We start from the raw sequence: 26,336 nt of genomic DNA, 5'->3' as shown, positions 1-26,336 counted from the left end.
TATGACCTGTGTGAGTTCCGGCACCTTTTTCTTTTACAAAAAAAGCACTGGTTGTTTACAATTACATAAGTAATGTATGATGGAAACACACAGACCTCTAAAACAGACAAGACATTGGATAATCCTGAATTGTATGTCTAAAGAGCAGCTACATTGCAATGTTCAATTTAATCTAATTCAGTTGATGTAGTATCAGTGTTGCCAGCTCTCTTTCCTCTCATTTTCTTAAACTTTGAACACCAGATTCTTTACATAGCTTCTTTGGTCCTTCCACCAAACCTCATCGACATTATGGAAATATTTTATGGAGATTGTAAACCCATGAAAGAGAAATTAACCTCAGTCACCCATTAGATGCTAGGGAGCAAAGCTACCACAGCAGTTCCATTTGCATCAGTGAAGGATATCAAATTCATAGCATCGTATTTTCTTTCATTTTAATGTTGCACATTTCAGCAAAATGTGTCTAGGCTTGTCTTTAGGCTTGGGATAGAATCCCAGATGCCAGGGGCTTTCTCAAGTTTCTCAAGCTTTCATTGCAGGGATAAAGAGTCTCTTTGGATAGTGAGATGGATGGCATATAAGTTTAATAAATGATAAATAAGTAGTAATAAAAATGTTAACATTACTTTCTCTCTTTATTGCTTCCCAACCAGCCATTTTCTAATTTGCTAGTGTTGGAAAGCTTCAAAAGAGAGATGTAAGGAGCTGATATTTTTCCCTGCCTCTAAATGTGGAGAATATTTAGAGCAGATCTAGAGGTAATCTAGAATCCCCCTCATTGCTTGCAACAGAAGGAAAAGCAACAGAAGTCTGGAAAGTTCTGTTGATTCTTGAACACCAAACTCTGCTCTTTTCCTTCTCCATGTATTGTTCCCTAAATAATCATGTTTATACAGTAGTTAAATTTATACATTCAGATATGCTATATTTAATTTGTTTTCAGCATTTACATATAAATTATTGTAATTATTTCTAAATTTATACGCATAAGTGAAAAAACAGGTTCTTTTTTTTAACAAATTGTGGCCTTTTTTGCCATGCCAAACCCCTCTGACGTTTTACAATACAGAGCCTGAAAGATTTGCCAATAAACTGCTTCTTAAGATTTCAAAAGTGATAGTGCAGAAGGACCTTTATTTCACCACTGGGGGGGGGGATAGATAAATTCAAATGTCAAAATCATTCTACACATTTTAATACCAACTTCATTTTATTTATGTTCTTATGACAATAAATATATTTTTTCATGGGTAGTCATTCTTTTATAGTACAGACAACAAAAGTAAATTGGCCACTGTTTTTTGGTTAGGTATGGATATGCATGTAATTAGATTTTCTGTACTTGGTTTCTAGGTCTAGCATGCACTGTGAATTTTATCATAATGTCAGTGTCACTTTCTCCTAAAGGAAATGAAATTGTTGGCAAAAATGTTACAGGCTTCTTCATAAGTATCTATATGTTACACAACTTAATTCTAAAAAGCTACTATAAATTGAAATTCAAAATTAAGGCTTTCATTTTTACTAAAATGTTGTAGATTCTTTAGCGGATATGTTCTAAACTTTAAGACTTTAATTTTGCAAATATAGTTTCAGTGGGACCTAGTTTTTAATTATAATATTTTTATGTGCATTCTTGGGAATTCTTCCAATTCTAATTTCATAATCATGAAGTTCTTTAATTCAACTTCTTGACATAAAATGAAGATCGGAATGAAGATCAGTGAACTTATAGGAAAACAACTGTGTGAAGTTATTAGTTGTGACTCCAAGGCTAAGAAATGCAGTGAAAAATTAATCCTTCACAATTCAGCAGCTTCAGAGGACAAAATGTGGAGAAACTAAACACAGGCCAAACATTTCAGCTGTAAGACACTATCAGTTGAACAACATGTATTTTCACTTTCTGGCAGCTTTCTGTCATTCCTCAGTCACAAATCCCCTTGGTGTTTCTTAACAAAATAGAAATAATAATTCCAAAATGTTCCTAAAACCACAAAAGAGGAGCTATTCTTTTATTTCTGTTTATTAACATTGGTATTGACATCTGCCAAGTCAATACCAAGCTGATCCATTCCCTCATTCCTCAAGGAAAAGAGAAAAGTCTTTGACAGGAAACTGCAAAGGATCTGGGACTGGGAATGAAGAAGCTAACTGATTATATTATCCACTTTGTTTCTTCAAGCAAGACTCCACATTTTGCTTTGGAATATTAGAATGGCCATCTGCACATCACAGGGATAAGGAAGAGAAATGGGGCCAAAGGAAGGAGCGTACTTTCAATTGTGAGATTACAGCTAGAGATATGATTAAAAATTAAAGAACTGAAGTAAAATTCACTGATATTAATTGTGTTAGCCTTTTTGGCTGTTACTTCTTCTTCTAAAAGTAGGACCATGCAAGATCAAATAGCATAGGAAAAAATGGGGAAAGTGCTAAGTCCCCCATGGCTGAAATGTTGCTTATCTTTAAAAAAATACTGCAGATAATATGATATTTAGTGAGATATTTCTAAATATTATATTTAGTAAGACAAAGTAGCTATATTTTATAAAGCCTAAAAGAATGGAGTTTTATGGTTTGGGAGTATGGAATTTTGCGTGATTGAAAATAGTACATTGACTATTTTTATTTGCAAGTTAACAACAGACCAAATGCAAAGTTATGTGTGTAATTAGGAATTAGAGAAGGATAACCGTATTGCCTGGCTTGATATTTGTTGTTGTAATCAAGTAGTTCTGCGTGAGCAGATGATTTTACTGTGGCTATTTGACATTCTTCATTCTCTTCACAGGTGTTCCTATCTTGCCACTTCTTTCAACTCTTTTTTCAAACACCTTCACTTTTCCTAAGCATCTGGGCCTCCCGCTATAACTATAACTTTTGCCTTCACGTTATGTGCCCAAATTATTTAAACTTTACCTTTTTAGTACTTCCAGGGAGCAGTCTAGTTTTACTCTGTTTGTGGAAGTTAGGGAAAAGATCCTAGAATCGTAATTATAAACTGGTTGTTTATTTATTAGATTTTTATCTGCTTTTATTATTTTTATAAACAAGTCAAGGCCGCAAACATAGATAATATTCCTTCCTCCTCTTATTTTTCCCCACAACCACCCTGGAGGTGGGTTGGGCTAAGAAACAATTGGTCCAAAGTCACCCAGCTGGTTTCATGCCTAAGGCGGGATAACAAGCTATGGTTCCCTGCTTTCTAGCCTGGTGTTTTTACTACTAGACCAGGGGTCGGCAACCTTAAATACTCAAAGATCCACTTGGACCCATTTCCCAGAGGGAAAAAACACTGAGAGCCACAAAACCCGGGGAACTTGATTGAAGAGTTTAATTAAAAAGAAATAGAGGCTGCTGTGCATGAGTTCTCTCTCTCTCTCTCTCTCTCTCTCTCTCTCTCTCTCTCTCTCTCTCTCCCTCCCTCCCTCCCTCCCTCCCTCCCTCTCCCTCTCCCTCTCCCTCTCCCTCTCTCTGATCTTCTGCTCACCTGGCAAGCTGGCTTCATGCTGTTCTCGGACAAGCTGACACACATTCTTATTGGGCTGGTTCTCCTGCCCTGCTTTCTGCTGCTTCCTGTGGAGACGCAGCAAAGGCAGGAGCCCCACCCAAAAAGGTTGTCAGCTTCTCAAAGAACAGTGTGAGTTACACCCAGAGAGGAGGGGGGAGAGAGAGAGAGAGAGAGAGAAGGGAAGTGGAAGTGCCTCTCTCTGTCTCTGTCTCTGTCTCTCTCTCTCTGCAAATGGCTGGGAGCCGCAGGAGAAGGTTGAAGAGCCGCATGCGGCTCCAGAGTTGCCGGCCCATGTACTAGACCAATTGTGATGTGATATGACTGCAAGAAAGACAAATTTATCTGCATCAACATAATATAGCTTTTAAATCACCGAAGGTATTATTCAACTTTATTCTGCATTAATCACAGTCCATCTCAAATACTTTACCGGTTTGGAAAACCATTGTTTAAGAAGTATTAAAACTGGAACTGGTTTAAAGAAGGGTACTGAGGATGATCAGGAATTAGAAAAGTAATACTATTAAGCAAGTCTGAAGGAACTAAAAATCTTTAGTTTTGAGAAGGGAAGACTAATAAAGGATATAAGGGCACTTTTTAAGTACATAAATGGTTGTCATATAGAAGATGACCAAGGCCAGTGGTTCTACCCATATGGTAGAACACCTAACATTTCCATAAGAATGAATTTAAATTATAAAAAAAAGATTTTGATTGAATGTTATGAAAACTATTCTAATAGTAAGAGCAATTTGACAATAGGACTGATTGGCCCTCCTTTACTGAATATTTTTAAACAAGCCTGGGATACTATTTGTGGAGGATATTTTAATTTGGATTCTCTACTAAGCAGGAGATTGAACTTAATAATCTAAAATGAATCTAAAGTTTCTAACTTTATAATTTTATAATCCTGTGAAATTCTACATCACACTTTTATCACATGATGTCAGTCACCCAAATCTGAGATTGTCCAGCATTTGGAGTAGTTGTGTCATTTAGTGTTGTTCAAAAAGGTATCTATATGTGTTTTTCTATTGTTTTGATAGTTGTAAAACTAAGAACATTTTCACCGTGGTCAACAAGCTGCCTGTGAGAAATCTACAAGCAGAATCTGAATGCAGAACTCACTTTTACCACTTTCATTTTAATTTCTAGTTTGTGTTTCTGCTGCACTAGCATGTTCTAGCACAGGGGTGTCAAGCTCAATTTCATTGAGGGCCGCATCAGCATTGCAGTTGCCCTCAGGGGGCCGGGTGGGCGTGGCCTGGGTGGGCGTGGCCTACTGGTTGGGTGTGGCTAGAGTGCTTATGGCCTACTGGGTGGGCGTGGCCAGCTCTACATCGTTGGCATCAAGGGTGCCTGTGGGGGCCTGGGCAGGAGTGGGACAGATCTGAGGGTCTCTGGCAGAAGGAGGGTCTCTGGGCCAGGGCCAATGCAGTGGCGGCCGTTCCTTCACTGTTTCCAGGATGGCTTCGCGGGCCACATGAAACCACTTCGCGGGCCGGATCTGGCCCCCGGGCCTTGTGTTTGACATGTCTGTTCTAGCATGTTCCCATGGTGCTGTGTCCAATTGCATTCTTATTGCAATACTGTTCAAGAGTAACCTTAAAATATGTAAAATGTATTGGTCTTTGTTGTCCATCAACTTGGAAGGAAGTTTATCAAAATGAGAATGGTACCACATGGACTGCATTTCCTGTGGGACAGACTCTTGGCAAGGGAACGTCTGCACTTCACGAAAACAGGGAAAAATGTACTCGGAAAAAGACTGGCCCAACTAAAATTGAGAGGGAAGAGTGACCAATTATTAGAATCTCTAGAACACAAAACCAATCATAAATCCCAAGAAAATAAATCAAAGATGAGAAAAAGAAAAAAAATCAAACAACAATCAGGAGATCCAGGAAACATACCCACGGACAAACATAGAAGTCTTAAATGCTTATACACAAACACTCAGAGCTTGGGGAACAAACAGGGCGAACTAGAAGCAATAGTACATGAGGGAGGTTATGACATAGTTGGCATTACAGAAACCTTGTGGGAAGAAACTCATGACTGGAATGTATTGATGGATGGATACAAATTGTTCAAAAGAAACAGAACTACAAAAAGAGGAGAGGGACTGGCATTATATGTAAGAGAATACTACATCTACAGAAATGCACATGATCAAAGATAAAAAACCTCCAGAAACTATATGGGTCAATATAAAAGAGAAAAAAATAACATTTCCATAGGTGCATATTACAGGCCACCCAACCAATCAGAAGAAACAAATGGACTCTTTGCCAACCTGTTAACAAATGTATGTAGGAAGCATACCACATTAATAATGGGAGACTTCAACTACCGAGATATCAGCTGGGAGACAAACTCTGTAGCGAGCAGGAAATCAAACAGATTCCTAACCAACCTAGCCGACAACTCTGTCATCCAAAAAGTAGAGGAGGGAACTAGAAGTAAAGCTATACTGGATCTAATTCTTACTAATAGTGAAGAAGTGATAGAGGGAGTTGAAGCTGCCGGAACTTTGGGGGAAAGTGATCACGTCATACTGGAAATCAATATAATGCAAACACAAGCAATAGAAAATAATTCAACCAATGTATCAAACTTCAAAAGAGCTGATTTTAACAAACTCAGAGGAAACCTAGGAAAGATTCCATGGATGAAAATCCTAAAGGGGAAAACAACTCCAGAACCATGGGAAACTCTGAAAAATGCTATCATAAAAGCCCAGTCCAGCACAATACCATTGAAAAAGAAACATAAAGTCAAGAAGAAACCAGCATGGCTGCACAAAGATCTCTCAGACAAACTGAAAGACAAAAAGGACAAGTACAAAAATGGAAAGAGGGAGACATAACTAAGGCTGATTATCAGCAGACACCCAGAACATGCACAGATGAAATCAGGAAACCAAAGGCTCAGAATGAAGAAAGACTTGCAGCAGAAATCAAGGATAATAAAAAAAACCCGGTTTTTTCAACATAGTAATAAAAGGGAAAAAGGCAAGGAAATTGTAGGTCCACTAAAGAGAGAAGATGGCAAGGAAGTAACAAGCAATAGGGAGAAAGCAGAGCTGCTTAACTCATTCTTTACATCAGTCTTCACACAAAAAGAAATTATAGCACAACATACCAAAAAAATACTGCAAAAGACAAATTAGAAACAAAAATTAAAATAACCAAGAAAATGGTAAGAGAACACCTATCCGACCTTGATGAATATAAATCATCAGGAGCCAACAGATTACAAACCAAAGCTCTGAAGAAGCTGGCAGATGTTATCTCAGAACCATAGCACCATATCTTTTGAAAATCTTGGAGCACTGGGAGGATTGGAAAAGGGCTGATGTGGTTCCCATATTCAAGAAAGGGGGGGAAAAACAGACCTAGGAAACTACAGACCAATCATTCTAACATCAATACCTGGGATCAAAAAACAGATCTGCGAACAACTAGAAGCAAACAAAGTAGTAACTGCTAGCTAGTAAGGGTTTGTTAAAAACAGATCATGCCAAACCAATCTTATTTCATTCTTTGATAAAGTGACCAGATTAGTAGACCAGTGAAACACTGTGGACATTATATACTTAGATTTCAGCAAGGCATTTGACAAAGTAGACCACAACTTACTTCTTGGTAAGCTAAAAAAATGTTGGATAGACAGCATCACCACCAGATGGATTTGTAGCTGGCTGACAAACCATACTCAATAGCACTACATCCACAGGGAGAGAAGTAAGCAGTGGGTACCACAAGGCTCCATCTTAGGCCCAGTACTTTCAATATCTTCATCAATGACTTACATGGGGAAATAGAAGGGGATCCCATCAAATTTGCAGATGACACTAAACTAGCAGAAATAGCCAATACCCCAGAAGACAAGCTCAGGATTCAAAATGATCTAGACAAACTGGAACAAAGGGCCCTATCCAACAAAATGAGTTTTAATGTGGAGAAAAACAAAGTTTTACATTTAGGGAGGAAAAATCAAAGATATAAGTACAGATTAGGTGAGACCTGGCTCAAAAACAGCAACTGTGAAAGGGACATTGGAGTCCTAGTGGACGATCAGTTGACTATGAGCCAGCAATGTGCAACAGCAGCCAAAAAAGCTAATACAATCCTGAGTTGTATAAACAGAGGCATGGAATCAAGAACACGTGAAGTATTAGTACCTCTTTATAAAATCCTAGTAAAACCACACCTGACATACTGCAGCCAATTTTGGTCACCATATGACAAAAAAGGATATTGAGAACCTGGGAAAAATTCAGAGAAGAGCAACAAAGATAATCAAAGGCCTGGAGACTAAAACATATGAAGAACCGCTGCAGGAGTTGAGTTTGGCTAGTCTAAAGAAAAGAAGACATGCACATGCACTTATATTTACAGAGATCAGTAGCTATATAAAATTGTTTAATAGAGTATGAGATTCTAGAATTTTAAAAGACAAATGTAGAGTTTTGTGGCATCTTAGAGATTAATTACTTTATGTTTGCCTAAGTGATTGTGGATCAGGCTCACTCCCCATTCAAATCTTCCTTCTTTCCATCTGCAGCAGATTAATACAGCTACCCCCTTTACACCTTTAAAATAATATGTTTTGGCTTTGTCAGCAAGAGAAGCTAGAATTTAACTTTTAAGATGATAGTGCTGACATTTTTTCATGAACTTGGTTTTATTAGATTTTGATAGGTCCTTTTTAAAAAAGCACAAATTCACATAATCCAAATAAATGTCATTGTTAGAATTACAGAATTCCATATAATTATGAATACATAATTTCAAAGAAATAGAATGGAAGTTAAAATCATGATCAGTGGCTTACATGAAGAAATGAATGTAGAAATAAAATAATACCTTAAAATTAAGATTCAAATATTTTTTTCAAAATACACGTATTTCTATGAGACAAACAATCACAGTGAAATAGCATTTCTATTTTAAATTGGATAGGAAACTATTCACTGCAATTTTCTGACTGATCCTCAGAGTGTCACTGTTGGACAATGTGGCTTTGGGAAGAAAAGCTGGTGAGCCAATGATGTTTCATCGATACCTTTTTCCCATAGCGTTGCACATAATGGCAAACAGCAGACCACAGAAAAATACAAATCCAATATTTGAAGTCTAAACAATTTAAGGCAAGAAGGAGCTAATTTTTTATTTAAAATAATTTCCTGCTTGCACTGTGAAGAAATTTCATCTGATCACTACTATAGTTGGGGGGTGAAGGCAGAAACTCTGCAGACAGCTGGATGGATAAAAAGAACAAAGACAATGAAAGGACAGCCAGAAGGCAAGTATTGCTTCTCTTATTATTATCGTGTTCCTGCTGCACTGCTTCAGAAGAAATTGGCTTTTCAATAGCTGAAGAGATGACTAAGGGATCTGTAGTAGGGAATCTTATCAAAGATTTGGGACTGAGTATCCAAGAGCTGTCTAGGAGAAATTTGCATGCTGTCTCTGTAGATCAAATGCATTATTTCAGTATCAATGCCAAAAATGGAAACCTCTATGTGAATGACAGGATTGATAGGGAAGAACTATGTGACACATTTCTTCTTTGCCTTGTCAATATGGATGTAGTACTTGAAAACCCTCTGAATGTTTTCCATATATCAGTCACAATCCAGGATATTAACGATAATGCACCCAAATTCCTCAATGACAATATCATCTTGGAAGCTAGTGAACTAACTTCGCCAGGTACAAGATTTCAGGTAGGGAAAGCAGAAGATCCAGATGTTGGCCTCAATTCTGTCCAAAATTACATACTGAGTCCAAATAAACATTTTGCACTGGAAGTTAGAGAGAGAAAAGATGGACTTAAATATGCAGAACTGGTGCTGCAGAAAGCCCTCGATCGGGAAAGCGAACAGAGCCTTCATTTGATCCTTACAGCCCTGGACGGGGGTGAACCAAGGAAAACTGGAACTGCCCATATATGGATTAATGTTACTGATGCCAATGACAACCCCCCCATTTTCACTCAAGATACATATACAGTTAATTTGAAAGAAAATGTTCCAGTTGGATCCCTTGTGCTTCAGGTCGAAGCCTCTGATAAAGATGACGGGACAAATGCCCAAATCACATATCATTTCAGCAATTTACCAGCAAGTGCAAAGGACAAATTCAGCCTCGATTCTACTAAAGGAACTGTCATTCTTAGTGCCCAACTGGATTTTGAGGAAATAAAGCAATATACAATGACAGTTGCAGCAAAAGATGGGGGCGGATTAATAGCACACTCCAATATTGAAATAAGTGTTCTGGATGAGAATGATAATCCCCCAGAGACAACTCTAACCTCCGTGTTCAGTCCAGTTCCTGAAGATTCACTTCCTGGAACTCTGATTGCTCTCATCAGTGTAAATGACAAGGATGCTGGTGATAATGGAGAGATTACTTGCTTTTTGCAAAATAATTTGCCATTTAAGATACTTCCATCATCTAAAAATTAGTACAAGCTCCTGACAGACAGACCTTTGGACAGAGAAAAAGCATCTGAGTATAATATTACAATCACAGCCACTGACAAGGGAACTCCTCCATTAAGCACAAACAAAACCATCTTGCTGCAGATCTCTGATATCAATGACAATGCCCCTGTTTTTGAGAAAGCGTCCTACAGCATCTACGTGCCAGAGAACAATCCTTCTGGGGCCTCCATCTTCCAGATTCAAGCCTTTGACCCGGATGTGGATCAAAACTCACACATCACATATTCAATCCTCACCAGCAACATAGAAGAACTTCCCATCTCCTCCTATATCTCCATTCATTCTGAGACCGGCACCATCTACGCCCAGCGGTCCTTTGACTATGAGCAGTTTAGAGAATTCCAGCTGCAGGTGAAGGCCCAAGATGGCGGGAGTCCCTCTCTCAGCAGCAACGTCACAGTCAGGGTGTTTATCCTGGATCGGAATGATAACAGCCCTCAAATCCTGTCCCCTTCACCAGACTCCAAGGACTCTGCCTTCTTTGAGAATGTCCCTCGTTCAGCCGAGGCAGATTATCTGGTAACAAAAGTGGTGGCCGTGGATGCTGATTCCGGACACAACGCCTGGCTCTCCTACCAGCTGATTCAAGCCACAGAACCGGCCCTCTTCACTGTTGGCTCCCATACGGGTGAGATCAGGACAGCAAGAACCTTTATGGAGAGAGATGCCGTGAAACAGAGACTGGTCCTTCTGGTGAAGGATAATGGACAGCCGACACTCTCGGCCTCTGTCACTCTGAACCTGGTGTTTGCTGAGAACTTCCAGGAGGCCCTTCCGGAGATGAAAAGCCAGATGAACAGCTCAGAGGATCAGTCGGACCTGCAGTTCTATTTGGTGGTGGCCTTAGCTGTGATGTCATTTTTATTCCTCTTGTCAGTGATTCTGGCCATTGCCATCAAACTCCGGCAGTCAGGAAAGTCCAGTTTCTTAGCATGTTTTGCTCCCGTTTCCCATTCCACAGCTGGGGTCATATTTCCACCCAATTTTCAAGATGGGACTCTGCCTTATTCCTACCAGCTTTGCCTCTCCTCAGAATCCAAAAAGAATGAATTTACCTTCCTGGCACCAAATATTCATATTGCAGAGAATATGCTTTGTGGTGAAAAAACTGAGGTCCCTCTTTCAAGCGATGGAGAAAGCAGTTTGCATCCTGAAGTGGAAAATAATGAAAAGGTAACATTCTTTTTATTGCTCTTCCCATAGATTTGCTCCTTAGGAAACAAACATAATCCTATACAAACTACTTTATAAGATTTAATTTAACTCTATGTAATATAACAAACTATTTTAAAATTAATATATAAACTGAAACTCAAAATCATGTTAGATTGTTGCTATTAGAAAATATGCAATAAACATGATCAATTATCACTGTAAAAAAAAGGAAAAAAAACAAGAAAATATTGATGTTCACATATATAAGTAGGTACTGCCAAGATAGCATAAAAATTATATGCATAAAAAGTGTGGAACTTTTCAAGCTAACTTTGTTAACTAAACTTATTAAATCTGTTTACTATAAAATCTTATTTATTTTTTGCTACTTTGCAGTCCTTGATTATGTTTACATAAGATGTAATTTAAAAAAACAAAAGAGGAAGTAAATAAAGTGGAACACAATGTAGAATTTTACCTTGCTAATTCTGCTGATTTTTTTAACTATAAGGCACATGTTTTTAACTATAAGGCACATGTACATGTTCAAAGCAGAACTTATCAAAATATTAGCAGCTATATCCTTTAGCAGTAGGTGAAAATAAAATTCTCTGGACTCCTCTTTAAACCTTTTAGTAAGTGGAATTATCCTATATCTGGCGTCAACATAAGAAGGGCAGTTTAGAAAGTTTTGTAAATAACTAGCCAAGTCATGACCCATTTTAGAGGTATTTCCTTATCTAAACAAAGAAACAGAAGGACCCTGGGTGGGCAAAAAAAACCAACAAACCAATGGGAGCAAGAGCAATTTCTGATTTCCTGCTGTCTTCCTCATTGACTTTCCCTATAGGAAGTTGGCAGGGAGCGTTGAAAATAACAATCACAGACTGGCTGTCACACATGGTAGTACAGCAGCATTTAAATGACCGAACTTTGCCAAATTTCAATCCCACGGGAATCATGGGTGCAGGGTTTTGGACAAATTCTGTAAATTAACGCATTGGAAGTATGCTGATTCAAAAATTATTGCCCTATGATGCACCAATTTGCCCACTTGAAGGCTACAAAGAAACAGGAGCAAGAACTTTAGTAATATATAGATTGGCCAGGGCACCAACAGTACTTTCAACCAATGAGTGACAGAAGTCTGAGGCTTGACCCAGCTCTTTCCAGTGTTCCATATCAGCTATTCTTTCATTAAATATCAAATATTTGACATCAAATATCCAGTTGGCTTATATATTCACTCCTTGGTAATAAATGTTTGTTCACAAACTAATTGTCAAGTCATCTTTATAGGTATTCATTAACAACAACAGGAGCAATCCTCTGGGGGTTTAAAGTAAGTCTGATCTAATTGTTAGTATCCTGAATCAGGTTTGGTTTTCAATATTTGGCAAGCCTGCTTACAGTTTCAGGATTACATTAGATATATATATCTGGGAATACTATTATAGCCATTGGGAAAGTTGATTGGATCTGTTATAAAATGTGAAGGTGGATTCCATACATCATTCATACTAATGATCTGGCAGAAAGCAGCATATTTTCTACTGGAGTTGATTTCCCTTCTTAATATTTATAAAATCTTGGAACGGCTGTGGAATTCTTTTGCACCTTCAAAGTGGCATAAATAATGTGAAACTTTGATTTCCTATTGCTTTGCAAAACAATTGCTAGATGTTTATCCTTCAAATTTGTTTGACTGCATGGATATTAATTGTCCATAGAACATAGAATCATAGGGCTGGGAGGGACCTTGGAGGTCTTCTACTCCAAACCCCTACTCAAGGCAGGAGAGCTTATACCAGCCCAGTCAAATGGTTGTTAGTCTATTTTTGAAAACCTCCAGTGATAGAGCATCTATAACTCTGGGAGGCAAGCTATTCCACTGATTAATTGTTCTCATTGTCAGAAATTCTGCAAAGATCTTACCTGGAAACATTATAGTATCTCAACTAAGGGGCCAGCATAACTGTTTTTTAATCTTTAAAAAATGTTTAATTTATCTCACAGAAATAAATGGATTTCCCTTGTTCTCATTTGGCTTTCATAAATCCTTTTTTCCCTACACTAATTATCATTGAAGTCTTGCTGCAGGAGGAAGTGAGGCACCAAACATAGACCAAAAAACATAAGCGGAATGTGAAACAATTAATTAAAGACACGAAGAGGAAAGATGTAATTAAAACAAATAAAATAAAATAGACAAAAAATGAAACTTTTTGTTTCAAAATTTGCTGTTGTAATCAGTTGCCTCACATTTCCGAGTGAATATGTTTTGGGTATGTACAGTTCCAAACCAAAGTACCTCTCTGTATTCAACTGGACTGATCCAATTTCTGTGTTTTATGAGGATTAGAGTCAAAATTACATGGGAATCCATTTTTAAATGATAATGATATGACTAGTGTGCCACTGATTTCATGGAATGAAGCAAATCCTTTTATTATCAGTCTGAATCAATGAAAGTTATAGACCATAATCTGCCACCATGGTGCAGCACTGATTGATAGATACATGTTTTTTGACTTCTCAGTCTAGGCTGGAGAGGTTCCATTCTTAAGGGAGGATGAGTGACAGGATTTTGAAAAGCTTGGCAATGTTTTACTTAAACCTTCATAAAGCAGTTAATTGAGTTAAATCCATATGCTATATTTTAGGGTATGGGGGAAAAATAACTGATATTTTCTCCTTACAGTATATTGTTTGGCTAAAAATAAACTGCTTGACTACATTAAAAATAAACGTGACTGCTTTCTAGAATAGATCTTGGATGTAATTCTCTAGCTATCATTGCCATATTATAGTCCTTTGTGTATAATTGGAGATAAATACTTTTGTGGAACATTATTTAAAGAATTACAACAACACTATTTCATTATTACATATTGTTAGAATAATTGCAAATCAATATTAAAGTTGGCATGGACAAGATGAAATCTTGGGATGCATGTGGCACTCGGACCTTGGAGGACAACTCCTGATGAAAATTGGTAGATTTGTCCAGAATTATCATTTAAAGTAGAGATTATTGCTATAGATACTATCTTAGAACAATAGTTCTTAATATTTCACATTTTATACTTAGCAGAATGTAAATCTCACTAGATTCTGTTGAGTTTTCTTATCATCAGACTTTTAGCAATGGTCCACGATTCTTCTTGTTGCACATGTTTGCCAGAAAAATAGAATAGAATAGAATAGAATAGAATAGAATAGAATAGAATAGAATAGAATAGAATAGAATTTGCTTGAATAAATTGAAAAATATAGAATAGAAAACCTTAAAAAGCATAGAAGGAAGAGCCACTGGGTCCTGATAGTTTGGAAAAGAGAGAAAATATTGGATATATGAAAACACTACAGTTCCTGCAGCAATATATATATGAAAAACACTAAGAAACAAGCAGATGGAGGACTGCAGACTGATAGTGAAACCAGAGGGCTAATCAAGTGACTCTTGCCAAGTGTGACACATTTGTGGTATGCAAATGGGAAAGCCACAATAGAGTTGAGGACATTTCACCTAGACTGCTTCTGCATACTACTAGTACAGGGGTAGGCGACCTTGGCTCGTTTATAACTCGTGGACTTCAACTCCCAGAATTCCTGAGCATGGCTGGCTCAGGAATTCTGGGAGTTGAAGTCCACGAGTCATAAAAGAGCCAAGGTTGCCTACCCCTGTACAAGTAGATCTCTGTGGCTCCAGCTGTGTGGACAGAAAAGCACATCATAGAGGAGAGCTTGATGGAATGATATATATTAAACCTTGAGAAAAGATGGGTGATAGATAAAATTGTAGAGCTCTTCAATATATGAGGGGCTAGTTAAAATCTTAGAATCATAGGGCTTGGAGGTCTCCTAATTCATCCACTGCCTATGGCGGGAAACCTTACAGTATATTATCCTGGACAAATGGTTGTCCAATTTTTTCTTGAAAAGCCCCAGCGATGGAGCACTCACAACTCCGGAAGGCAAGCTATTCCATTGGTTACTTGTCCTCACTGTCAGGAGGTTTCTCTGTAGTTCCAGGTTGGATCTCTCTAATCAACTTCCACCCATTGCTTCTTGTCCTAACCTTGGGAGCTTTGGAGAATAAGTTGACTCCCACCTCTCTGTGGCAGCCCATCATGTAGTGGAAGACAGTTATCATGTCACTCCTAATTAGCAATAGCAATTGCACCTAGACACATACTGCTTCATAGTGCTTTACAATACTTTCTAAGCATTTTACAGACTCAGCATATTGTCCCCAACAATCTGGATCCTCATTTTACTGACCTCAGAAGGATGGAAGGCTGAGTCAGTGTTGAGCCAGTGAGATTGAAGTCCTGGCAGTGAACTGAATTAGCCTGCAATACTCCATTCTAGCCACTGTGCCACCACGGCTCCTAATTCTTCTAGACCAGGGGTAGGCAACCTCGGCTCTTTTATGACTCATGGACTTCAACTCCCAGAATTCCTGAGTCAGCATAGCTGACTCAGGAATTCTGGGAGTTGAAGTCCATGAGTCATAAAAGAGCCGAGGTTGCCTACCCCTGTTCTAGACATACCTAGTTCCCTTAACCTTTCCTCATACATTTATCATACAGACCCTTATCTTGTTAGTTGCTCTTCTCTAAGGTCTCAGAATCTTTTTTTTTTATCATAGTGACCAGAATTGGAAGCAGTATTCCAAGAGTGGCATCACTAGTGCAGTATAAAGTGGTCCTATCACTTTTTGTGATCTTGATGCTATCCCTCTGTTCATGCAGTTACTACTGTCGAGCCAGGTACTGCCTGTTCTATAGCCGTGCATCTGATTTTTCCTGGCTAGGTGCAGGATCTTACTTTTCACACCACTGATTTGCATCTTGTTAAGTAGGCCTCAATGCTCAAGTCTGCCCAGATCCTTCTGAATTTTGAGTCTATCCTGCAAAGTGTTACCAATTTGGTATCATCTGCAAATTTGATGAGGCTTTTATCTAGAATATTTATGACGCTGGTGAAGAGCACTGGGCCCAAGACAGAACGTTGAGGTACCCCACTGCATGTTTCCCTCCATGTACATGTAGTTTCGTTGAGAACTACATGCTGAGTGTGGTTCATCAGCCAACTGTAAATCCATCTGGTGATGGTACTGTCTATCCCACATTATTCTATTTTACCAGCTAATAAATAAAAATAAAGATTTCTTTTATATAAAATAAATAATAATAATAATAATTACCTGTAATACCATAAAACAGACATGTCAAACTCGCGATGTCACATGACATCGCACAACGTATTGGGACGGTTTTGCCATTGCCGGCAATGGGGTGTGCGCGGCTTCCACGTGATGTGTCCGACCCGCGGGCCAGCAGTTTGACACCCCTGCCATAAAACATTAACATCTGCCTACCCCAGGTCCTTGGAAAAGATTTGATAGGTGGATAAATATGCAAAATCAAGTTTGAACATCTGGATGACTGAGCGATGAACCAAAATAAAATTTTCTTCATAAAAAAAATCTACAGCCCAGAGAGCATTTTATTGAATAACATTCTTAATTTACTGGAAGCCAGATTATGGTTGATTCTTTTTCCTGATGGTATGATAGTATGAAAGTGAAAATAAATTGTGAGCCTCTCTCCAAAGGATATGTTCAAACAAAGTTTAGATAGCCACTTGTTGCAGATGCTTTAAATTTAGCTTAGTCACCTTTCCATTCTATTATTCTATGCTTTTATTGTTATATTATGGTAAAATTTATTTTAAAGAAAAAGCGTTTTTGCCATCCCCTTGTTCCAGATTGTAACCTATGATAAATATGAAAGCACAGACCCAAAGATGCTTTTTCTCGAGGCAACTGGACTTTCTTGTTTTTCTTTGAAGACATTTCACTTCTCATCCAAGAAGCTTCTTTTTTAAAAAAAAAGTTTTATTAATTTTTTAATATTACATCCAGATATTTATGAAGCAATACGGTGGTTGGGTAGTTAGAAGTAAACAATAGCAAATAACAAAATCATTTGTAAATAGCTCAAGTTACATCCCCCTTCATGGATTACTGCCTTGTCGTGGCGAAGGGGCTTGCGTAATTCAATGAAGCTATGAGCTATGCCGTGCAGGGCCACCCAAGACGGACAGGTCATAGCAGAGAGTTCTGACAAAACGTGATCCACTGGAGAAGGAAATGGCAACCCACTCCAGTATCTTTGCCATGAAAACCCTATGGACAGTACCAAAAGGCAAAACGATACGACGCTGGAAGATGAGCCCCTCAGGTCGGAAGGCGTCCAATATGCTACTGGGGAAGAGCAGAGGGCTAGTACTAGTAGCGCCAGAAAGAATGAAGCGACTGGGCCAAAGCCGAAAGGACGCTCAGCTGTGGATGTGTCTGGTGGTGAAAGGAAAGTCCGATGCTGTAAAGATTTTTTCTCCATAGGAACCTGGAATGTAAGATCCATGAATCAAGGAAAACTGGACGTGGTCAAACAAGAGATGACAAGACTGAACATTGACATCTTAGGTATCAGCGAACTAAAATGGACAGGAATGGGTGAATTTAATTCAGATGACCATCAGGTATACTACTGTGGGCAAGAATCCTTCAGAAGAAATGGAGTAGCCTTCATAGTCAATAAAAGAGTAGGAAAAGCAATACTGGGATACAATCCTCAAAATGACAGAATGATCTCAGTTCGAATCCAAGGGAAACCATTCAATATCACAGTAGTCCAAGTCTATGCCCCAACCACCAGTGCTGAAGAGGATGAAATTGACCAGTTCTATGAAGCACTACAGCACCTTATAGAACTAACACCCAAAAATGATGTTCTTATCATCATGGGGGATTGGAATGCTAAAGTAGGAAGCCAAAAGATAACTGGAATAACAGGCAAGTTTGGCCTTGGAGTGCAAAATGAAGCAGGGCACAGGCTGATAGAATTCTGTCAAGAGAATACGATGGTCATAGCAAACACTCTTTTCCAACAACCCAAGAGACGGCTCTACACATGGACATCACCAGATGGTCAACACAGAAATCAGATTGACTATATGCTCTGCAGCCAAAGATGGAGAAGCTCTATACAGTCAGTAAAAACAAGACCAGGAGCTGACTGTGGCTCAGACCATGAGCTTCTCCTTGCAAAGTTTAGGCTTAAACTGAAGAAAGTAGGGAAAAGCACTAGGCCAGTCAGGTATGAATTAAATCATATCCCTGTTGAATATACAGTAGAGGTGACAAATAGATTTAAGGAATTAGATCTGATAGACAGAGTGCCTGAAGAACTATGGACAGAGGTTCGTGACATTGTACAACAGGTAGCAACCAAAACCATCCCAAAGAAAAAGAAATGCAAGAAAGCAAAATGGCTGTCTGAGGAAGCTTTGCAAATAGCTGAGGAAAGGAGGGAAGCGAAAGGCAAGGGAGAAAAAGAAAGATACACCCAATTGAATGCAGAATTCCAGAGAATAGCTAGAAGAGATAAGAATGCCTTCTTAAATGAACAGTGCAAAGAAATAGAAGAAAACAATAGAATAGGGAGGTCCAGAGATCTTTTCAAGAAAATTGGAGAAATGAAGGGAACGTTTAATGCAAAAATGGGCATGATAAAGGACCAAAATGGCAGGGACCTAACAGAGGCAGAAGAGACTAAGAAGAGGTGGCAAAATTACACAGAAGAACTATACAAGAATGAGCTTAACGTCCCTGATAATCACAATGAGGTGGTCACTGACCTCGAGCCAGACATCCTAGAATGTGAAGTGAAGTGGGCCTTAGAAAAGCTGAGCAACAACAAAGCTAGTGGAGGTGACAGTATTCCAGCTGAGCTATTCAAAATCTTAAAAGACAATGCAGTAAAAGTGCTACACTCAATTTGCCAGCAAATTTGGAAAACTCAACAGTGGCCACAGGATTGGAAAAGATCAGTTTACATTCCAATTCCTAAGAAAGGCAGTGCCAAAGAATGTTCAAACTATCGCACCATTGCACTCATTTCTCATGCTAGTAAAGTCATGCTTAAAATCCTACAAGCTAGACTTCAGCAGTATGTGGATCGAGAACTACCAGAAGTACAGGCAGGATTTCGAAGAGGCAGAGGAACTAGAGATCAAATTGCCAACATACGCTGGATCATGGAGAAAGCTAGGGAGTTCCAGAAAAACATCTACTTCTGCTTCATTGACTATGCTAAAGCCTTTGATTGTGTGGATCATAACAAACTGTGGCAAGTTCTTAAAGAGATGGGAGTACCAGACCATCTTATTGGTCTCTTGAGAAACCTATATGCGGGTCAAGAAGCAACAGTGAGAACTGGACACGGAACCACTGATTGGTTCAAAATTGGGAAAGGAGTCCGGCAAGGCTGTATACTGTCGCCCTGCCTATTTAACTTATATGCAGAGCACATCATGAGAAAGGCAGGGCTAGATGAATCAAAAGTTGGAATTAAGATTGCCGGAAGAAATATCAACAACCTAAGATACGCAGATGATACCACTCTAATGGCAGAAAGTGAAGAAGAACTAAAGAGCCTCTTGTTGCAGGTGAAGAAGGAGAGTGCAAAACTTGGGTTGAAACTTAACATTAAGAAAACCAAGATCATGGCATCTGGCCCTCTCAATTCCTGGCAAATAGATGGGGAAGAAATGGAGGTAGTGACAGATTTTATTTTCCTGGGCTCCAAGATCACTGCAGATGGGGACTGTAGCCAAGAAATTAAAAGACGCTTGCTCCTGGGGAGGAAAGCCATGGCAAATCTAGACAGCACACTAAAAAGCAGAGACATCACCCTGTCAACAAAAGTGCGTATAGTCAAGGCTATGGTCTTTCCAGTTGCAATGTATGGTAGTGAAAGTTGGACCATAAGAAAGGCTGAGCGCCAAAGAATTGAGGCCTTTGAACTGTGGTGCTGGAGAAGACTCCTGCGAGTCCCTTGGACTGCAAGGCGATCAAACCGGTCAGTCCTAGAGGAGATCAATCCTGACTGCTCTTTAGAAGGCCAGATCCTGAAGCTAAAACTCAAGTACTTTGGCCACCTAATGAGAAGGAAGGACTCCCTGGAGAAGAGCCTAATGCTGGGGAAGATCGAGGGCAATAGAAGAAGGGGACGACAGAGAATGAGGTGGCTGGATGGAGTCACTGAAGCAGTAGGCGTGAGCTTAAATGGACTCCAGAAGATGGTAGAGGACAGGAAGGCCTGGAGGAATGTTGTCCATAGGGTCGCGATGGGTCGGACACGACTTCGCAGCTAACAACAACAACAACAAGTTACATCAACAAGGATTCCCTCTCTGATTCCCTTAGTTATGATAACATAATCAAATTAATCAAATTAATACATTTCTAATTGTGATTCAATCAATTAGAACAATTTTCAATATATTTTCACTTATACATATCCATGTCCTGTTTTTGAATTTTACCTAATTGCAATAGAATATTTCAAAGTAGCCTGTAATATATAGAAGAAAACTTAATTTTCAGGTAACCCCCATTTCCCCCATTTCATTATATAGTAATTATCCTGTCTAAAATACATACATTGTTCATTTCAATGCATTCTTATTTTATACAAGTATATTCTGTTTATCATCTTAACAGTTCACCAGTTATTGAAAAAATATCTTTTGTTGTATCCTTCCAGATTCTGTAATATAAATCAATTCTAATAGCTAACTTTCTTTTCCCTTAGAAGTCAAGAAGTTAAATATAAAATCAGTTTACATCTTTTAAAAGTTCCCCTTAGCCCATTAAGAGAAATTTTAATCTCTATCATTACAACAAATATATTCTATTTATCATCTTAATAGCTCATCAATTAAATAATGTTTTTATAATATTCCAAATTCTATAATATAATATAATTCAAAGTTATGTTCTGATAGCTAATTTTGCTTCCCCTTAAAAATCTAAAATCTAAGTATAGAATCAGTTTGTATCTTTTAAAGATTCCCCTTAGCCCATTAAAGGAAATTTTAAGCTTTATCATTACAAGTCCCAACAGAAAGACAAATCTAATCTTTTAAAACTAACTCTCGCCTTCTTTTTGTGCCAATCAGGCTTTCATATCGGTGCCTTTAGATTCTCAAATGTGTCTCCCTTTCTTCCAACACACATTGTTTGACTCCAGGGAGACCATCCAATTGTCAGTTTTGCAAAGCCCTTTGTAATCATTAAGATGTTGCTCTAATAGATCAATTCTTGATGTTTGGTAAGGTATAGTTCTCATTAGTTCAGTCTGGTCTTTTTCTTCTTCCAATTCCATCTGGCTTAGATAAGAGAGGATGACCAATGTTATAGTTATTATTTGGTTGGCTAGGTTCTCAGCATACTGTATTTGAAAGCCTTTGGTATCTTCTGTCTTAGTGTTGCTTTCTTTGGCTTCTATTTTTCTTTTTTATTGAATTGTAGGTTTTATAGTTAAAGTCGAGATTTGAGCATCAAAGTTCTCAATAGATTGTATTTGTTGTCCTTTAGGGTCTCCTATTTTGATGTTAATTTCCTCTTCTATTTGTTTTTGGATTGTCAATTCATCATTTAAAGTCAAAGTTTCATTTGGTAGATTTAAGCTGTCAGATTTATCTTGCAGTCTGGCTTTCATTTGCTCAGCCAGTGCCAGAATAGTTTCAAGTATCAGTTTATAGTTAAGTGGTGGAATATAATCCTCCATTTCTTTGATGTTTACAGGTAGGTCTTTCGTGGAGGCTATTTTAATAAGAGTCAGTGAGTGTCCACCTCCACAATTCTCAGAGATTGTTTTCAGTGCCAGGTGTTCCCAATTCTTATCTTTAAAGATAGTGTCAAGGACAAATCTGTGTTTCAGCCAGCTCTCACAATATTCTGACTTCAGCTGTTGTATAGTGATATATCCCCTTGTGAGACCCCTGTGCCTGGCCTGTATAAGTAGATATAATCACTGCTGACAGTCTTTACCAGATAGCTGAACTCATAAAATTACCTTTTTATCATCCACAAAGATCTTTATTACATGCAGAGAAGATTACAGCAGACAACAAGATGTGGCAGATGATGAAATGGATGGTATTTCAAGGTCAAAGACAGTAATGGTCCTACCATGAGAGCAGACCACATGTAATGGTGTCCAGGAAGTGATAGAACATTCAAGGTTAAGAAGAAGGAGGAAGTATGTCACAAAATGGGAGGGATTGACTGAACAGATTAACATAACAGATTAGCATAACAGATTAACATAACATGTTGCAGTTCCCAAACGACCACATGGTGGCAGCACACACAATAAGGAAAAGGTTTAGTTGCTATACCAGGTTTTGCCACAAGATGTCATCAATAGCATATAAAATAAGGTGTAACATCTTTTTCCAGACTGATATGAAGCTATTATCCAATTAATCAGTATTTTTCTTTTCCTCTTCTTTCACAGCTTAAGCAGAAAATAGGGCAGTAGGTCCTTGCAGAAATAAAAGCTTTTTAATAGCCCAGGAATTTCAAAAGTATAAATAAGATTGCTTAATTTTTTAGCTTAATCATTTGGTTTCTTTTAAGGCTTTAAAATTTTTGTTCCCCAAGTAAGCAGATCTTTCAAAAGAGGGGGAGGAAATTTTCAAAAAGGTCCCACAGGAAAGTAATTAGGGGAATAAGAAAGGTAAGGTCTCACCCAGATCCTCCAGATTGCTTCATTGTGCTTGATGGTGCTTTTTGCTTTCAGCAGGGAATGGCTTAATGATCGGCCATCTTAATAACCGATCTCTTCTTCTTTGGGCCAGAGGAGCTGCTCCAGATCAAACGGAGGGCAGTCGCCCTTCTGTGGTCACAAGGAGGGCCTCCTCACAGTGGTCACCCCTCCAGGGCGACTTTCGACCCTTTTCAGGATCCTGCAAGGAAGATAGATCAGACAGGGGAGAGGCTTCTTCCCACACATCCGCAAGCGCCGCACGCGCAAACCGGAAGCCACCTGAGAAGCTTCTTCAGCTTAAAAAAACAGAGATAACAAAATCTGATACCTGATTTAATAAACTACTGCCCTATCAAAAGTCAAAGTAAATTAACAAAAGGGTAACAATTACCTATTCCGATTCTGAGAAAACAGAAAAACATACTGTGATAATTGAAGCAAGAGGATGAGATTGATTATTAGTTTATGGTACATACATACTTTCCATATTAGTCCCTTTCAGGAAAAGCAATATTATGCAAGATGCAGAAAGAATGTGAAAAGTAGTAAACAAACAAAACAAGGTAAGAGAGAGAAGAAAGTATTATGATTGGTGATACAATCAATCAAATATTTAGACTGAATTTGGCATTTTTATCCACTATCGAATCCTTACCAAGGACTTAGGCTAGGCAGATATTGTTGATAGATAGTATTAAAGATACTCCCAGGAGATAAACTGTTCTAGGTAAACGTGCCTTTTGCGATTGACTAAAGGTGATTTTGTCAATGTCAATGGCATTCAAGAGCTGCTCCTGATATTTTGGGATTACACTCAAGGCACCTATTACTATTGATACTACCTTTGCTTTCTATTACCTTTGCTTTGCTTTCCCTTTGCTTTCTACTTCTATTTGCAGGTCCTTATATTTTGTGATTTTCTCCAGTTCTTTCTACTTTATTCTGCTGCAACATGCACCATCCAGACTTTTTTGCCTTTCTTATTGACAGTTGTTAATTCTGGACTGTTTTGTGGCAAATGCTTCTCTGGTTGAATTCTAAAGTCCCGGCACACATCAGCTTCTTCATTTTCTACTATTTCGTCTATCATCATTCTTGCTTGCAGGGAAATGTATTTCTTGAGGATATTCCATATAGTAGGAATGCTGATAGGCAATACTGCTCTAGAAATATTGTATCTCTCTTCCCCCATTATTGGCTCAATTGCAATGTAGTTGGCCCCTCACTCCTCTAAATCAGATTACCGGATCAATAAGATGGTGAAAGTACACAAGGATTCTAGCCAGAGTGTTGTCCTGAAAAATAAATATAAATTCTGACCAGTTTATTCAAGACACAGAATCAAGGCTCTTCACTGGGATGCAACACAATTGCCAATGATTGGGGCAATTATCTTTTTTATTGGAGAAAACAGTGGAAGGTTTCACAAAGAATAATAGTTATCTGCCTGCCTCTGTTTCTGTCATGGTGCAGTGGCCAACAGACTTCCTGAAATGCCCTTATAATTCAGGAAAAAGTTAGCTTTTTAAAGTTGTTACTTCATATCTATCTTGTATTATATAATTTTGTTCTTGTGTTTTTGCAGCTCAGAATGCACACATAGATAAAATCTCTAATATATGATCATAGGACAATAAATTTTAGCACTGTTCCAACATATTTTACAATGGTTGATGGAATAAGTTTTTTTTTCTTCACGTTCTGCTGTAATGAGATTTGATTCTAGAAAAATAATTTTATTTCTAGAAAGCAATATTTGAATTAAGAAGAAAAGTCCCTTTGGTGCTAAAGAATATTTTCCTTAGAAAGATATTGAATGTGTCTGTTATATCAAACTTTGTTCAAACTGTTCAAGGTTGTGTTTGTATGGTATCAACTATCCCTCCCAAATTAGAGAAGCATTTTCCTCATTTAGTTATTCAAATTATTTATGAGTATACCTCTATAAGTGTTCTTTGAGTATGCTTTTTAAACTGATTTTTTTTGTGCCTTCAATTCAGTCTTGACTCCTAGTAACTGCCTGGACTTGTGTCTGTAGTTTTCTTTGCAAGATATCAGAAGTGGTTTGCCATTGCCTTCTTTTTAGGACTGGGAGAGAATGACTGGCCAGATCACCCAGCTGGATTAGAATTCACAGTCTCCTGCTTTCTAACCTAGTGCCTTTACCATTACACCCATTAAAATGATTCTCATCTGTGGATGTACTTAATAATTATTCCACTTAAGTTTGTTGATGAGATGTTTTGTCAAATGTGTTGTTGAAATGATTGTGTCACCATTCCCACAATCTTTTCTGGATATGCTGATCTCTAAAAAAATCACGGCTTTGTTAAGTTGGTTACAGACTGTTTCTACTATAATCTGTTTTATAATATGCTCTGATGGTGCGAATATAAGAACAAACCTGCTGTATCAGATTCATGATCACAGTCCAGCATTTCTTTCTCACAATGGACAACCAGATGCAGGAGATGAAGCTAAGACCCCCATCAATGTATAATATAATAATTTATTTTAATATTGGCAGTTGTTTTCTTCTTTTGTGAATATTGATCTACCTCACATGATTATATGTACAATATACTTAAAATTAAAGAATGCTAAATATGTTGTCTGACACTGAATAGTTCCTTTTTTACAATTTCAAAGAAAACAGTTGTTTTATTGTATTATTATATTTGAATATGTTGACAGGGCTTATGTCAATTTGGTATGTAATTTTGAGCAACATTTCACTGTTACCCAAATGATAGATAATTTAATAACTACTGTATTACTTCTCTGACTATGACTAGATATGCTACAAAGCCCATTTGAATACTTTTACTTTTTCTTGAAAGTATTCTTTAATGTATAAAAGTAATAATTTTTCTTTCACATTTTACATGTTGCACAACTGTGTCTGGATGGCACAATTACAGTAAGCTAGTCTCCTGGGAAAAAAGTGCCTCTAATTTGCAAGAATGTTTAATACTGGTTAGATTTCACGATGGAAAGAGTATCTCAGCTTGAGCTTTAAGCAGTTAATATAAATTACTTTTTGGTGCCATTTCATTTTATTATGCATAAGAATATTTGCTTACATGCATATTTATATTCTGTATTATCAATACCAAAGCACTCCTTTTCACAGAGAATTTTTAAGAAACCCTAAAAGAACATACATTCACATGTGTGGATGTTAAGTTTATGCCTGCAAAAATTAGGCAAGTGATTACCATGAAGATTAACTAATCCTTTCCTTTAAGAGTGGGAAAATGTATATTGGTTGAAAATGTTAGGGAAGAACCACGATTTTACACTAACATCGAACCCTTAATTTTGATTTTATTATTATTATTATTATTATTACCATTCAGTTGGATAACTGATTATTAATTCAATAATTATATGTAGTACTTTTGGGAGATGCTTATAACATTCTGGTATTTATAACAAGAAATATGTCTGGCCATTTCAGAATTAATATAACAACACTACTCCATTTCAGTAAAAAAAAAAGTATCTTAAAGGG

General features: G+C 37.8%; 2 protein-coding genes across 9 annotated transcripts in view; both read left to right on the top strand.

Moving 5' to 3' along the window:
- The window catches only part of LOC310637903 (protocadherin gamma-A11-like), a gene marked incomplete at its 5' end in the record, with an annotated part of 208,011 nt that overhangs the window by 114,506 nt on the left and 67,169 nt on the right, over window positions 1-26,336 (top strand). The window lies entirely within an intron of this gene.
- On the top strand, window positions 8,910-10,044 carry LOC310637657 (protocadherin gamma-B5-like; the record flags this gene model as incomplete). Its single annotated transcript, XM_083358160.1, has 1 exon — window positions 8,910-10,044. The coding sequence occupies one exon, from the start codon at window positions 8,910-8,912 to the stop codon at window positions 9,996-9,998; it is 1,089 nt and encodes a 362-aa protein (XP_083214286.1). The 3' UTR covers window positions 9,999-10,044.

This window comes from Vipera ursinii (assembly GCF_947247035.1).
Source record: "Vipera ursinii genome assembly, chromosome: 3".
Taxonomy (NCBI): Eukaryota; Metazoa; Chordata; class Lepidosauria; order Squamata; family Viperidae; genus Vipera; species Vipera ursinii.
Note: the sequence above shows the minus strand (reverse complement) of the source record. Positions and strands in the feature narration are given on the sequence as shown.